General features: G+C 45.9%; 1 protein-coding gene across 1 annotated transcript in view; it reads left to right on the forward strand.

Moving 5' to 3' along the window:
• EPHB1 (EPH receptor B1) overlaps window positions 1-12,736 on the forward strand; it is a 291,623-nt gene that overhangs the window by 233,894 nt on the left and 44,993 nt on the right. The window contains exons 11-12 of the mRNA XM_060010164.1: window positions 3,083-3,330; window positions 10,878-11,093. Coding sequence (XP_059866147.1) covers window positions 3,083-3,330; window positions 10,878-11,093 — 464 coding nt within the window. The remainder of the gene's footprint in view (window positions 1-3,082; window positions 3,331-10,877; window positions 11,094-12,736) is intronic.

Here is a 12,736-nt window from a genome sequence, read left to right on the forward strand (position 1 = left end):
GGCTCTGCAAAAGTGGCAGTTGGGTTTCTTGGTCTCTTTGTATCTTTTGTCCATAATTTTGCCCAAACTGCGCATGCATGCAGTTATTTTTAGTCCCATACAGTTTCTTTGTATTTTGTTGCTTGAGGAGAGGTGTGTCCAGGTGCAAGCACTGCAGCACTGCAGCAAAGGGTCCCAGATCCCAGCCTGTCTCAGTCACACTGTGTTTGCTGTTCCCTGGTTACTGAGTCACTATAACAGTAACTGCATATGAATGGTTAGGACTTGCACAGTTGGAGCACAGTGGGCCCTGCATTGTGACTTCACATCCACCCAGCTCTCTTCCCTGTGGCACTGCTAACCGAACACACCTTCTGAGAGGCGGTATGGCAGGAAAAGGGATAGGCCCAGGGAGTATCCCTGGCTCTGCCTCACAGATGTGGGGTTTGAGGCATGTTTTCGTCGTGCCTCAGTTTCCTTATTAGTAAAATGGGCATAATAATACCCAGCTCATGAAGGTGCTGTGAGGATTAAGACATGCAAAGAGCCCAGCACGGTACCTGGCACAGAGCAGGTAGTCAAGACATTCTGGTGTACTATCTCCCCCAAGAAGAAATATTAGCATACTTTCCCCTCACTCTCAACCGTGTCTTTTTACTAAAAGAAAATAGAAGTCATTAGTATGACAACAGGGAAGAAATACTGATATTCTTCAATTAGTATGCTTATTAAATATGCAAGCTGTATTCATTCAGCTCATAGTTATTGAATAACTACTAGGTGCAGGTGTCAGAGAGATGGATTCCATATATCTCTATACACAGACACATATATATACATACAAAAATATATAGAGACACATCCATATATACAATATATGCACAAATGCATACAGACACATACATATATGCACATATATACACAAGTTTGTATACATACATACATATACATACTCTACACAAATATATATACATAGAGAAGCACACATATATGACAGGTGGTTGTTATTCAGTACTCTTCTTCAAATTTTACTCATTTGAACTGCAAAGACAATGCTTATTGTAACAATTTAAACGAAAAAGTAACTAAAGTTTACTAACCCATACTTCCCCACTCCTATTCCCACCATTCTAGTGTAACCAATTTTTAAAATAATTTGAAGTTGAAAGTAAATTTGCTATGAATTTTTTCCATAATGTTTTTTTTGGCATTCACCACCCCCCTACAGGCATATTCTACAGACCACATTCTATTAATATAACTTTCTCTTCTTTTCTGCTTCACTTAGCAATGTAATGCAGATATTTTTGAAGCCAATACATCTCACTCCTCTATTAGTTTTCAGAAGCTCCTAGCATTCTGCAGGATGGCTGTCCCTTTCCAGCCATCCCCCTGGTTATGGTCATATGGTATTTGGCTGTCGAAGGAGATGCTGCCATAAACAGCCTTTTGTAAAAATGTAAATACTGGTACCTCCACTTCTTTTGGAGCCTCCAGCAGTTTGTAACCCAAGAATGGGCAAAGCCAAACAAATAATAATAAATAAGATACCCCAACTTTTATTGGCATACCTACCACGTACCAGACACCTCAGTGGTGTGTACAAGTTACGGACATGAATGAGACTTGGTCTGACCTCAAACAGTTGTGATCTCATGTCAAAACCAGTATTACACATGCTGTCTATCTTAGGTCCATGCTGAAACCTTCCTAATGGTGCTTAAGCCAACCTCTACTCCAGCCTTAGATTCTAACAAGTTCCATAGACTCTGGAGCAGTTCTGCATCCACAGGTCTTTCATGCAGCTTCCTTCCAACCTATGCAGCAGAAAATATAAGAAGTTCCCAACTAAATCACAGATGTTAACTTGCTTTTCTAATTCGGCCAGTAACGTATCTGATTGCTCACAGTTTGCTCCATCATCGCCTTGCAGAAGCTGAAAGTGAGAAAGAAAGTTTTCCCAGCAGAAATCCATGTTTCTCCTATCAGGCCTTTGACACCCGTTTCTGCAATGCACTTACAAGTAGATTCTAAATTGCTTCACATGAAAGAACTGAAGTTACAAAACCAAGTTAAATCATAAGATAACTTTTGAAAGCACGTTGAATGGGATTCAACAGATTTTTTAAGCAGCTGTGAAATAGTGTCACCAGAATTGTTTTTACTCTTGGTGATTTTACTGCAAAAATGTTTAAATGCTGTGGCACCCATGGAGGTGTGCAGCTCGTGTCTGCTTGAAAAAGCCACTGTTCAGCTGCCAGGAGTGCAGGTAGCTGCCAGCCTCCTGCTGCAGCACCTTCAAGATCTGCCTCGGCTTTCTCGCAGGGACCCAGTTCTTTCTGGCAGCCCCAGTCAGTGACTGAGCACAGTGGGATGCTAGGGCCTGGGCCTTTCTGGAATGGGCACTCTTTATTCTGAAGCTCCTCATTGGGTTAGATGAGACTGTCAGGTCTGCATCAACCAGGTCTGTGCTGCAATCTGGGCCTCTCCTTGCCCACTCCCGCTTCCCCCTTCTTTTCATAAAGTCAGGTCTGCACCATGATCTGGGACTCTGGCAATCCTACTTCTCTCCCCTTTATCCTGCAGTGTCTGCTAACTTACCTTCCTTACTCCTCAGTTTCTGTTTTCCGAGGGACCCAATAGACACAAACACTTTCAGGGCAATGTAGGAACATAAACGCTATACATCTCATTCAGAGGACTAAAGTACTTGAACGTATCCCATAACCCCTGGACATTCTTGCACTAGGCTCTGCTAAAAATGAATTATGATTCTGCCACAGTGAAACTGACCATTTCATTTCAATTGTTCATCTGGGATGCAAATGAAAAAACAAATGAGGAAAAACAAACCCATATAGAGTCTGAAATTTCACTTTAGTTACCCAAGAGATCCGAGGTAAAGAACATATTTGGGTATTCCTTCTGTGTTTGCCGTGAACTGCATAGTGCTGGGACCTCACAATTACAGTGAGAGGACACTATTTCCTTTCTGCCACCTTAATCACCGTTCCACCTGGAGCACCATTGTTCTTGATAAGCTGCCTCCCCTCATGGTTCCACAGACAGAAGGAAGTGAGTAATAATTGCATTCTTGTTGCAGGAGAGTTTGGAGAGGTGTACAAGGGGCGTTTGAAACTTCCAGGCAAGAGGGAAATCAATGTGGCCATCAAGACACTGAAGGCTGGGTACTCGGAGAAGCAGCGACGGGACTTTCTGAGCGAGGCGAGCATCATGGGCCAGTTCGACCATCCCAACATCATTCGCCTGGAGGGCGTGGTCACCAAGAGTCGGCCGGTCATGATCATCACGGAGTTCATGGAGAATGGCGCTTTGGATTCTTTCCTCAGGGTAAGAGCAGCTCAGCTCACCTTTACTCCTCAGGGCAAAAGCATGGATGATGCTGGCGCTGGTGGACGCTGGCAGACCGTCGTGGGCTGGGGAGAAGTGTCCGTGTGAGGACAGCCTGTCGCTCAGGAATCCCTGATGAAATGCGGGTGGGCATTGAAGATGTTAGCGAGGTTAACAGATTTGCTGCTGAAAGGAAAGAACAAAGCAGAGCATGTGGACCCCTCTGTAGGAGGACAGCATCGAGCCAGGCCTGGATAAGTGCTTGCTGGATGAGTAAGAGTGAATAGAGGAGGACGGAGAATGGCCGTCGGTGTCACTGAAGAGACTGAAGAGACTTCCAGCCGCTATGCTGTCCTGCGTGATTCACGTAGATGCCAGTGGCTATCTCTGCCTCTTCCCCAGCATAGCCGCCCTCCCAGACAGCTCCCTTTGTTCACAGTTCAGAGATAAAACAGGTTGCCCTTTTCTGATGCCTGGGCATCCCGGCCTCTGAGGAGGCGCTTCTGGGCAGGTCAGGGGAAGAGTGTGTTGCAGGCGTCCACAAGTCTTTCCTGGAGTTGATGGAGAACTGTGGCTCCCAACCACCTGCAGCAGAGGTGCGGGTCCCTGAAGGCCTATGGCCAGGAGATCTGCAAAGGACCGTTGTCAGAGCATGCCCATGCAGCCACAAAGGAAGCATTTTCACTACTGTGGGGTATTCCAGAGCTATTCAGAGAAGGGGCGAGTGAGCATGGCCGAGGTGCTCATGTCTGGAGGGTAGAAGCTGTCTGACCACAGGCCACGGAGCAAGGCCTGCCTCGGACCAAAGGGACAGCTGGGCAGCCTGGGAGCAAGAGAGTGCAGGGAGTGGCATCAAAGAATGGGGCAGGACCTTCTGAGCAAGGGCTTCAGAGTAATACTAAGTAGCCAGCTATGCATGTCACCAAAGCTACCAAACAGTAGCTATGGCTGAAGATCAAAGGACCATTCGTAGAGTCTCATTGAAACAGTCATGAGGTGCCCTGTGCTGGGATGAGAGAGACATTGCTCTAATGCTGTGGAACAAATCACCCCAAGATTTTAGTGACTTAGCCCAACAACAATTTGGTTTGCTCACAAATCTGCAATTTGGGTAGGCCTCGGTGGAGACCTCTCTGTTTCATGTGTTGTCAGCAGGAGAAGCTCAGGGTTAAGGCCTGGAATCGTCAGAAGCCTCATTCATTCATCTGTCTCAGGGTTGATGCTGGGTATCAGCTGGCATCTCTCCACCTGGCTGACTAGGGCTTCCTCACAGCAAGCTGGGTCCCAAGAACAAGCAACCCAAGAGTAGAAGGCAGAGGCTGTATCAGTTTTGAAACCTAGCCTGAAATGTCACAAAGCATCCTTCAACCACATTGATGGACCCACCCAGATTCAAGGGGAAGAAACATGTCCCACATCTTGATGGGGGACAGCAGCCTTCTTACACATAAGGGATGGGAGGTCCTGTTATATCCATTTTAGAGAATACAACCTGCGTAAATGCCTCTGACCCCCCAGGACCTTAGTGCCCAAAGCTTCCAGCAATCATCTGCCTGGATTATACTTTTTGTTTCTGTACATGAAGTACAGGGGTATCACATAAAGAAGAACTGAAACCTTCCTGAGGAAGCCAGGGAAGGCTTCAAGGAAGAGAGAGAATTTCTCTGATATGGGAGAAGGAGGAATTTGCCAGACAGGTCAGGAATGGGCAGGTAGGCTCACAGAACAGTGGAGCTGTGTGTTCATAGGTCAAAGTCAGCGTGGCCTATTTGGTAATCTGTCATCAGCGGCCTGGTGGTTCCAAAGCTCAGAAGCAGAGCTTAGGGGCTGCAGTGTGGAAAGGGAGCTGAGGACTTGTCTAGAAGCTGCATTTGTACATACTGAACCTACCTTTGCAGGGGGAGCACACACTTTATGCCTCGTCTGAGTCATTAGGCAGTAGTGGCTTTTGTTTGGTGGGGTGGGGGACAGCTGATGTAGGTGATGGGCCCCACGTACTTTGCCTGGTACAGCCTCCTTGAGGGTGTGGGTTATGCTTTGTATTTTGAAACCCCAGCGCCTAGCACACTGAGCACCGGGTCGAGGCTAGTTGAATGAAGAACAGTTTCTGGAGCAAAAGAGTTTGGTCAGGAGAGATGGAGCTTGCTGAGTGTACACGGTCTCTTGTCCTTGTAGCCAGACCTCTCGTGTCAGCCAAAGAAACGTGAATAGGAGGTAATGTTAGGAGAAAAAGTATTTTCCGGAACCAGCCTCTGGACCTATCAGGAGTCATTTACTTCCTGCAAGTCACCTGTCTGTGCTTCACAGAGACTCTCAACGCGATCTGGAGACTGTGATGAGACTCTTTCCCTGGAACGCACAGGCGAACAGGAAGATTCCTTCTCAGGAGCCTGCGGAAAATCAGAACCCTGCACCACTGCTCTGCACACACCTGTTCCATTTTGGGGGCGCAGGACATGGGGGCAGGTTGGATGCCAGTTATTTTTCATGACAATGTGGCCCAGGCAGTGGGAGAAAAGCTAGGGGCGAGAGAGGAGCACAGGGAAAAAGAGGGGAAAGGATGACCAGAAGGGAGCGGCCAGAGCAGGCGGTGCTGGGAGCTGCGGGAAATGAAGCATGTCCAACTCCCCACCCGGCACAGAGACAGGTAATCTATAAATCTAATTTCAGCCTCACTACCAAACCCTGGAGCATAGCAGCATTAATTGATGTATTTGCTGCTTGATAAAATTGAATAGTGGGTCATCAGTTCCGTCCTGCAGGGTCCATCTTCTGGGAGGTAGTATACTTTTAAGATCACCATTCAGACAAGAAAGGAAAAGGATTAGTCTTCAATTTGTGCACCTGCTTCCTCCCCAACCCCCCACTGGTCCTTTCATACCAGACGTGGTGGCTTTGGAGAGTGACCACAACTCCAGCTCTGGATGGGTGTCTCAGAGGCTCTGGGCATCGAGGGTCCAGGGAGCACATCGGAAAGGGCTTCTCACAGTCTGCTCACTGCTCCCCACTCATTTCAGGACTCAGGATTCTTCACATTCTGGAGGGATTAGAAACACCATTATTCTTTAACCACACATTCTGTAGGTTCATAATTATCCATTTTTAAAAAAAATGTCTGTGCCATGGGTTAGGTAGACTGCAAATCCATAATTAAATATTTCCTTCTTGGCACTCAGATTCAGGGGATTCAACCTGGTAGCTCTTCCATAATCTTAGGCACAAGCCCTGAAGCCCTCCTCAATGCCTCATGCCTCAGCCAAGAGGGTCGACCTGCTCCATACGGCCTTCGTGGCTAAAGCTTGGCCTTGTGGTTACTGCTGGTTCATTCACAGATGGTTGTAACTGGAAGACTCTTGGAAGTCACTGAGCAATGTCAAATGGGGACATTTATCATTCATGGGGTACTCATTCATGGCCTGGAGCTAGAGGACAGCAAGCCAGTTGTCAGAAAGGGAACACCAGGTTGCAAGTTCTGAGACTGAGGTCCAGCTTTGGGCTCTGCTATGAGTCACCCTGTGGCCTTGAGCAAATCCGTTAACTCAATTTCCCAATCTATAAACTAAAGGCATTGAGCTGGATGATCTTGAAAGGGCTCTTTCAGGTTAAAAAAAAAAATCTATGATTCATTTTCTTCAAACAAATCAAATAAAGGTTTCATTTCCTGAAGTGGGTTTGTCAATGTAAGTTGAAATACCTAAATCCTTCCTGGCTAATAAAAGGGCCAGCAAGTGGCTTCAGTGAATTTGCAGAAAAGCAATTTCAGCAGAAAGCACTTCATGAAAGGAAGAAAGTTTAAATCACTTCACCCAGCCTGTATTTCTACTACAAACTGTGTTTTTACCATGTGCTCAGCACAGAATCACATCTTTCCCAAAGTTCTAAGAAATCTGTTTTTCTTTTTCTGTGTTGTTTATCTTTGTATGCTGATGCTCATATCTCTGAAAGTTCTTTTTTGGGAGTTTATATCAATGAAGTGAATATAAAACAGCTGGACATGTCAGAAAATCTTAATATGTTTATGTCTCTAAGTTTCCAAGATTATGGACACAACAGGTATGACTGTCTTATCATGATACCTGATTCTCCTGCAGATTCTAAAGAAAATGTGTGTAGAGTCAGCATTTTCCAGTGGAAAAGGCACTGGACGGGAATTATAAAAGATTCAGATAAAGTAGCATATTTGTGGTACATGTTTCTACTTTCTCTTTCTATGGCCATGGCAGACATCATTAATCAATCATAGATCTTCTTCCTACAAAGCTTATACACAGACTTCTCCACACAACATTGGAGGCAGCCATTACCAACTGATAAAAGATGAAATGTAAATGGAGAAGCAATTTGCTGTTTGGACTTAGATTCTTGTTATAAGTCAAAATCACACAGAGTGATTTAAGGCTGATCACTTAAACTTTCTGGACTTCCTTTATCTTCTCTATAAAAACAGTGTAATATTGCCTGCCTTGCCTACTCCACAGGACTGGAGTTAAGGATGAAAACATATTCCATGAAGTATGACTTGCCATTCAAAGGCCAAGAAGGGAAGAAATCAGAGTTTGTAGATTAATTGATCCTAATTTCAGGCCTACATTATTAGTTCCTACTACAGTTAGGGTGGGGATGATTATTACAGATGCCAAACTGCTGAGCTCAGAATGCGCTGTGAACTAGGCTCTCTGAGGGCACTGATCCTAGGATGTCTGCCCCACACGCCCAGGAAGCCAGAAGGAACCTGCAGTCCTCATCCAAGGTGTCCTCAGTCTCTCTCACCAGGCATCTGGGGGTCATGGGAGAGAGGATTTGTGAGATATTATGGCCTTGCTGATAATTCCAGCAGTCATTGCTGCTGTCTTAGTATTCATGGGGCACTGAGCTGAGCCCTCCACATGTATTGTCTCATTTAACCTTGAATCTCAAATCTCAGGAAGAATGGGCACTCTGTTCTTATTTTACAGATGTGGGAATCACTGCTCTGGAGGTTAAATAACTTGCCCAAGAGCATGCAGCCAGTGAGAGAGAGAGCCCGGACCCACCATGGTCTGTCTGGCTCCAAAGCCTGAACTTTTAATCACTTTTTGCCCTTTGTCAACACCAGAATCTATAAGATGACTGATCTAAACATTTAAACAAATCAGAAAATGAAGCAGCTCAGTGAAGTCTTTAATGACTTAAAGTAGAAACATAGACACAAATCTGCAAAAGATTTCAACACTGCTCTTGGCAAAGCTGCTTCCAACCAGCACCGGTGCCCTTCCCAACATCTGTCTACAAGTGGGCTTCTGTAGGGAGACATTTATTTTTAACCACATTGTTGTCTCCACTTACAGAGGAGAAGAAACAAACTGAATTGAAAAAATCTGACCCTTGGGACTTGTGGCTGAAATATATTTTCTAATATGCGGAAGTCGCATGACAACTTTCTGGAGAGGCAGATCCCCAGAGACCTACTTAGAGAAATGATGGTGCTGGGGAAATCTGGGCTAGCTTCTCAAGGAAGTGTGGAGTGAAGTTCATTAGTGAGCAAGATTTGCATCACTCACGGCACATCCAGCTCTGGCAGATGGGCACCATGTGCTGAAAACCAATCAGTTTCCAAAAAGCAGCTCTGCACTTTATTTTGGAGTTGGTTAGAAGCAAATATTGCAGAGGAAGCATTCTGGGCAGATTGGGAGGTGGTTAAGGTTTGAGTGAGAACTTGGAACTTGGAGTATGTCAAACTCAGTGTGTTTGGGGGGTCCTCCTTCTGGTGGGGGTTGGGGGCTCAGGAAGGAGTGCAAAGAGTGCCAGTTTGCTCCAGTCCTTCAACTGAGCGAGGGGTATAACCAACCCTCGGGCTTGCAATCTCTCATGAGGAACAAAGTCTTCAACAATTCATGCTACCGTTGTTAGACTTTTCAATTGTTGGAATATTTTCCCTAATAAATAGTGTATTTTTACAACAGCTCTTTTATTTTTCTTTACTTATTTTTGCATAGAAAATTACTTTTGCAGGAGCTCATGCATAAATGATGTGTCCATACATATTAGTGAGATAATGCATGTGAGTGCATTGGGCACCATCTCACAGACAGTAGGTGCTCAATAAATGGGAACTCCTCACACTGTTTATGCTTCCTGCCTTTCACAGGAGGATCCTGGGGCAGAGGGAGGGACTGCCTTGCCCAAGGTTTGTGTTCAGCAGTAACTGGACTAGCCCAGGGTGCCCCGCCTCCTCCTCCCTCTCCCCCACTCAGAGCATCTCAATGCCTGGGCCATGCTCTGCTTACACAATACAACTCATAACCCTTTAGGGAGCAGCTGGGGCTGGACTAGTTGGGAAAATGTGTTCTTGGCAGCATGGTCCAAGGTCCACTGATGTAACCAGTGTGTGCAGAGCCCAGACTCAGGGGCTTTGGGGAGGTGGAGGAAGGCATACATTCACTCACAGGAGAGCCTGTCCTCTAACCATGGAGGAGGGAGGCCACCCAGGTAAGAAACTGTGATTGGAGAGAAGGCAGCACTTCAGGTTGGCAGGAGGAGGGGCAGCAACAGTTCCCATTCACTGGGAGAGTCCACGAGCCAGACACGGTGTGTGTGCTCCTCCTGACCATCCAGCCCTCTGAGGCAGGTGTGTTATCCACTGTCGACCAAGACACCATAAACATTTAATTCTGGAGACAAGAAGAGATGTACCAGCCATTCATTCAGCATATGTTTATCGAGCTACATCTGTCTACTCAAACGTTCTCAGCACTGGGAATGCTATGGTGACTGCAAGAGGGAGGGTTCTTGTCTCAAAGAGCTTAGAGTCAAGTAGCAGAGACAGACAGACAGGCACACACACACACACACAACTAAACCTTGTGATACATGCTAAGAAGGAAAATAAGAGCATACACTGAAGGATAGTAGTAAGAAAGTGCTACTTATGTGTGGGGGAGGGGACTGGCTAGAGAGACATCCTCTCTGAGGGAGTGACATTTAAGTGGAGACCTGAAGCAAGTAGGTGTTGATTGTGGGGAAAAGACAGAGGGAACAGCATGTGTAAGGGCCCTGAGGCAGGAAGGGCTTGGCCAGGGAGAGGATTGAAAAGTCACCAGTCACTCTGTCTTTAGCACAGGAGTGCAGGACAAAGTGACATAAGGTGAGGCAGTAGCTGATCCCATGGGGCCCCGTGGGCCACGCTGAAGAGTTTGGCACTTTCCCTTAACACAGTGGGAGACCATTAGAGCGCTTCGGTGACGTGACCTGATTTCTGTCTTACGAGGATGGCTCTAGCTGCCCTTAGAGAATGGATTGGGACGGGGGAAGGTGTAGGGAGGCTGTTACAGGTGATGGATGATGATGAGTTGGTTAGAATGGTGTCAGTGAAGGTGGAGAGGACTGGATGGCTCTGAGATGTAATTTGAAGATGAAATCCGCAAGACGGCAAGGAGAAGGCAGAGTGTTCAAGGAGAGGGAGGAGAATGGGAGTCGGAAGGGAGAAGGCAGTGGGGCCCTGGCACCTCAGCTTCTGCTTGACCACTGAAGCCCATCTTGATCTGGTTGCCCTTGGTGTCTTATTACAGCAAAATGATGGACAGTTCACCGTGATCCAGCTGGTGGGGATGCTGAGGGGCATTGCCGCCGGCATGAAGTACCTGGCCGAGATGAACTACGTGCACCGGGATCTGGCTGCGAGGAACATTCTGGTCAACAGTAACCTGGTGTGCAAGGTGTCTGACTTTGGCCTTTCCCGCTACCTCCAGGACGACACCTCAGACCCCACCTACACCAGCTCCTTGGTGAGTCCTTCTGTGTCTTCTCAGGTCAAAGTACGACAGGGGTGAAAGGTGGCTGCTCATGGCAGGGACCCATGACGGACCATACTGGGAGGGACTGGGACCAGAACTCATCTATCCACTGAGGGGAGCCAGGTGCTGGGCGAACCATTCAACCAGGAGAAATTACAGTAGCTGTTTGTCCAGGCAAGCATTGGGGCATAGGCTGTGAGAAAGGGTCGGTGTCTCCTCTGAAGCCATGCTGTTCCTGGCCCATGAAGAGGACATTTTGGAAAGGACGATTTGAGGGAATCCAAACATTTGGACAGTGGCATTGGAGACAGCTGTCAGCAGGGAGTGGGCTGCAGTTGTGTTGAGCACTGTGATACCAGGTAGACTCCTGGCCCTCTTCTCTTTCCCTATCACTTCCAGAAAGCCTTAAGTACCATCTACATGACGAGTACTCTCAAATATGTATTTCTTGCTCAGCCTCCCTCTCTACAGCCCAAGCAGCTTAATCATCTGTGTCCAGCTGCCTAGTTCACACAATTCCCTTTAGAACTTTCACAGGTCCAAAATAGAGCTCTTGATTTACTCTCTAATTTCCCCTCCCCCATCTCTTCAACTCAGTGGTTGCACCATTCAACTAATGACTGAAACCTAGGAATCAGTCTTGAGTTCTCTCTGTGCCTCCCCATCCGTGTCCAATCCCTCAGCTACTCCTATAGGTTTCTATAAAGTCTGTCCCTTTCTTCCCACCTTTGCTGTGCACCCACCCTGTTTCTAAGCACCATTCTCTTTCACCTGGACTGTTACACTGGCTTCCTAGTTAGTCTCCCTGGTTTCCTTTTGTCTTCTTACATCTATTCCCAACAACATCCAAAGTGATAGATCTTCCTACTTAACTACCTACCTATATTCCTTAAGCTTGCAGAAGCAATACATAATTATCATAAAAATCAAAACAAGACAGAGGAGAGGAAAGACTAACTCAGAACCTACAATTTCCTTGAAGCAAGAGTTGGTAAATTTTTCCTAAAGGGCCATATAGTAAATATTTTAGACTTTGCTGGCCAAGAGGCCAAATGAGTATATTATGCACACGATTATATAACCATTTAAAATGTAACCCTTTAAAAATGTATGAACACCACCTTTAGCCCATGGGCTGTAAGAAATCGGGTGACCTGCCAGATTTGGTACTTAGGCCATAGTTTACCAAGCCCTGTCCTGAAGCATTAGTTCCAACAATTAGGTGTGCCTGCTTTCACACTTTTCTCTTTGTTCAAAAATTTGAAAATTTTTATTTTATAAAAATGGGATCATACTATGCCTATTTCTCTGTGTCTTGTTTGTCTCTTGGGGATTCTTACAACAGGTTGTTGCTTTGAAAGTCTGTAAACATTCACACTCCATTAGGGATATACAGTGCCCCTCTTCCAACATCCTCACCAGCATTGAAAGTAATCAATATTTTAAAATTTGCTAATCCAAAGGTGAAAAATCATACCTCATTTTGTTTTAATTTGCATTTTCAACTGACTGCTGGAGATATTACTGTCTTTTTGCACAGTTACTGGGATTCATGTTTCTTCTTTTGTTAATTATCTGTACATGTATTTACCTATTTTTTTATTGGTTTATTTTCTTGTTTCTTAGAAATTTAT

This window comes from Delphinus delphis, chromosome 4 (assembly GCF_949987515.2).
Source record: "Delphinus delphis chromosome 4, mDelDel1.2, whole genome shotgun sequence".
NCBI classification, from domain to species: domain Eukaryota; kingdom Metazoa; phylum Chordata; class Mammalia; order Artiodactyla; family Delphinidae; genus Delphinus; species Delphinus delphis.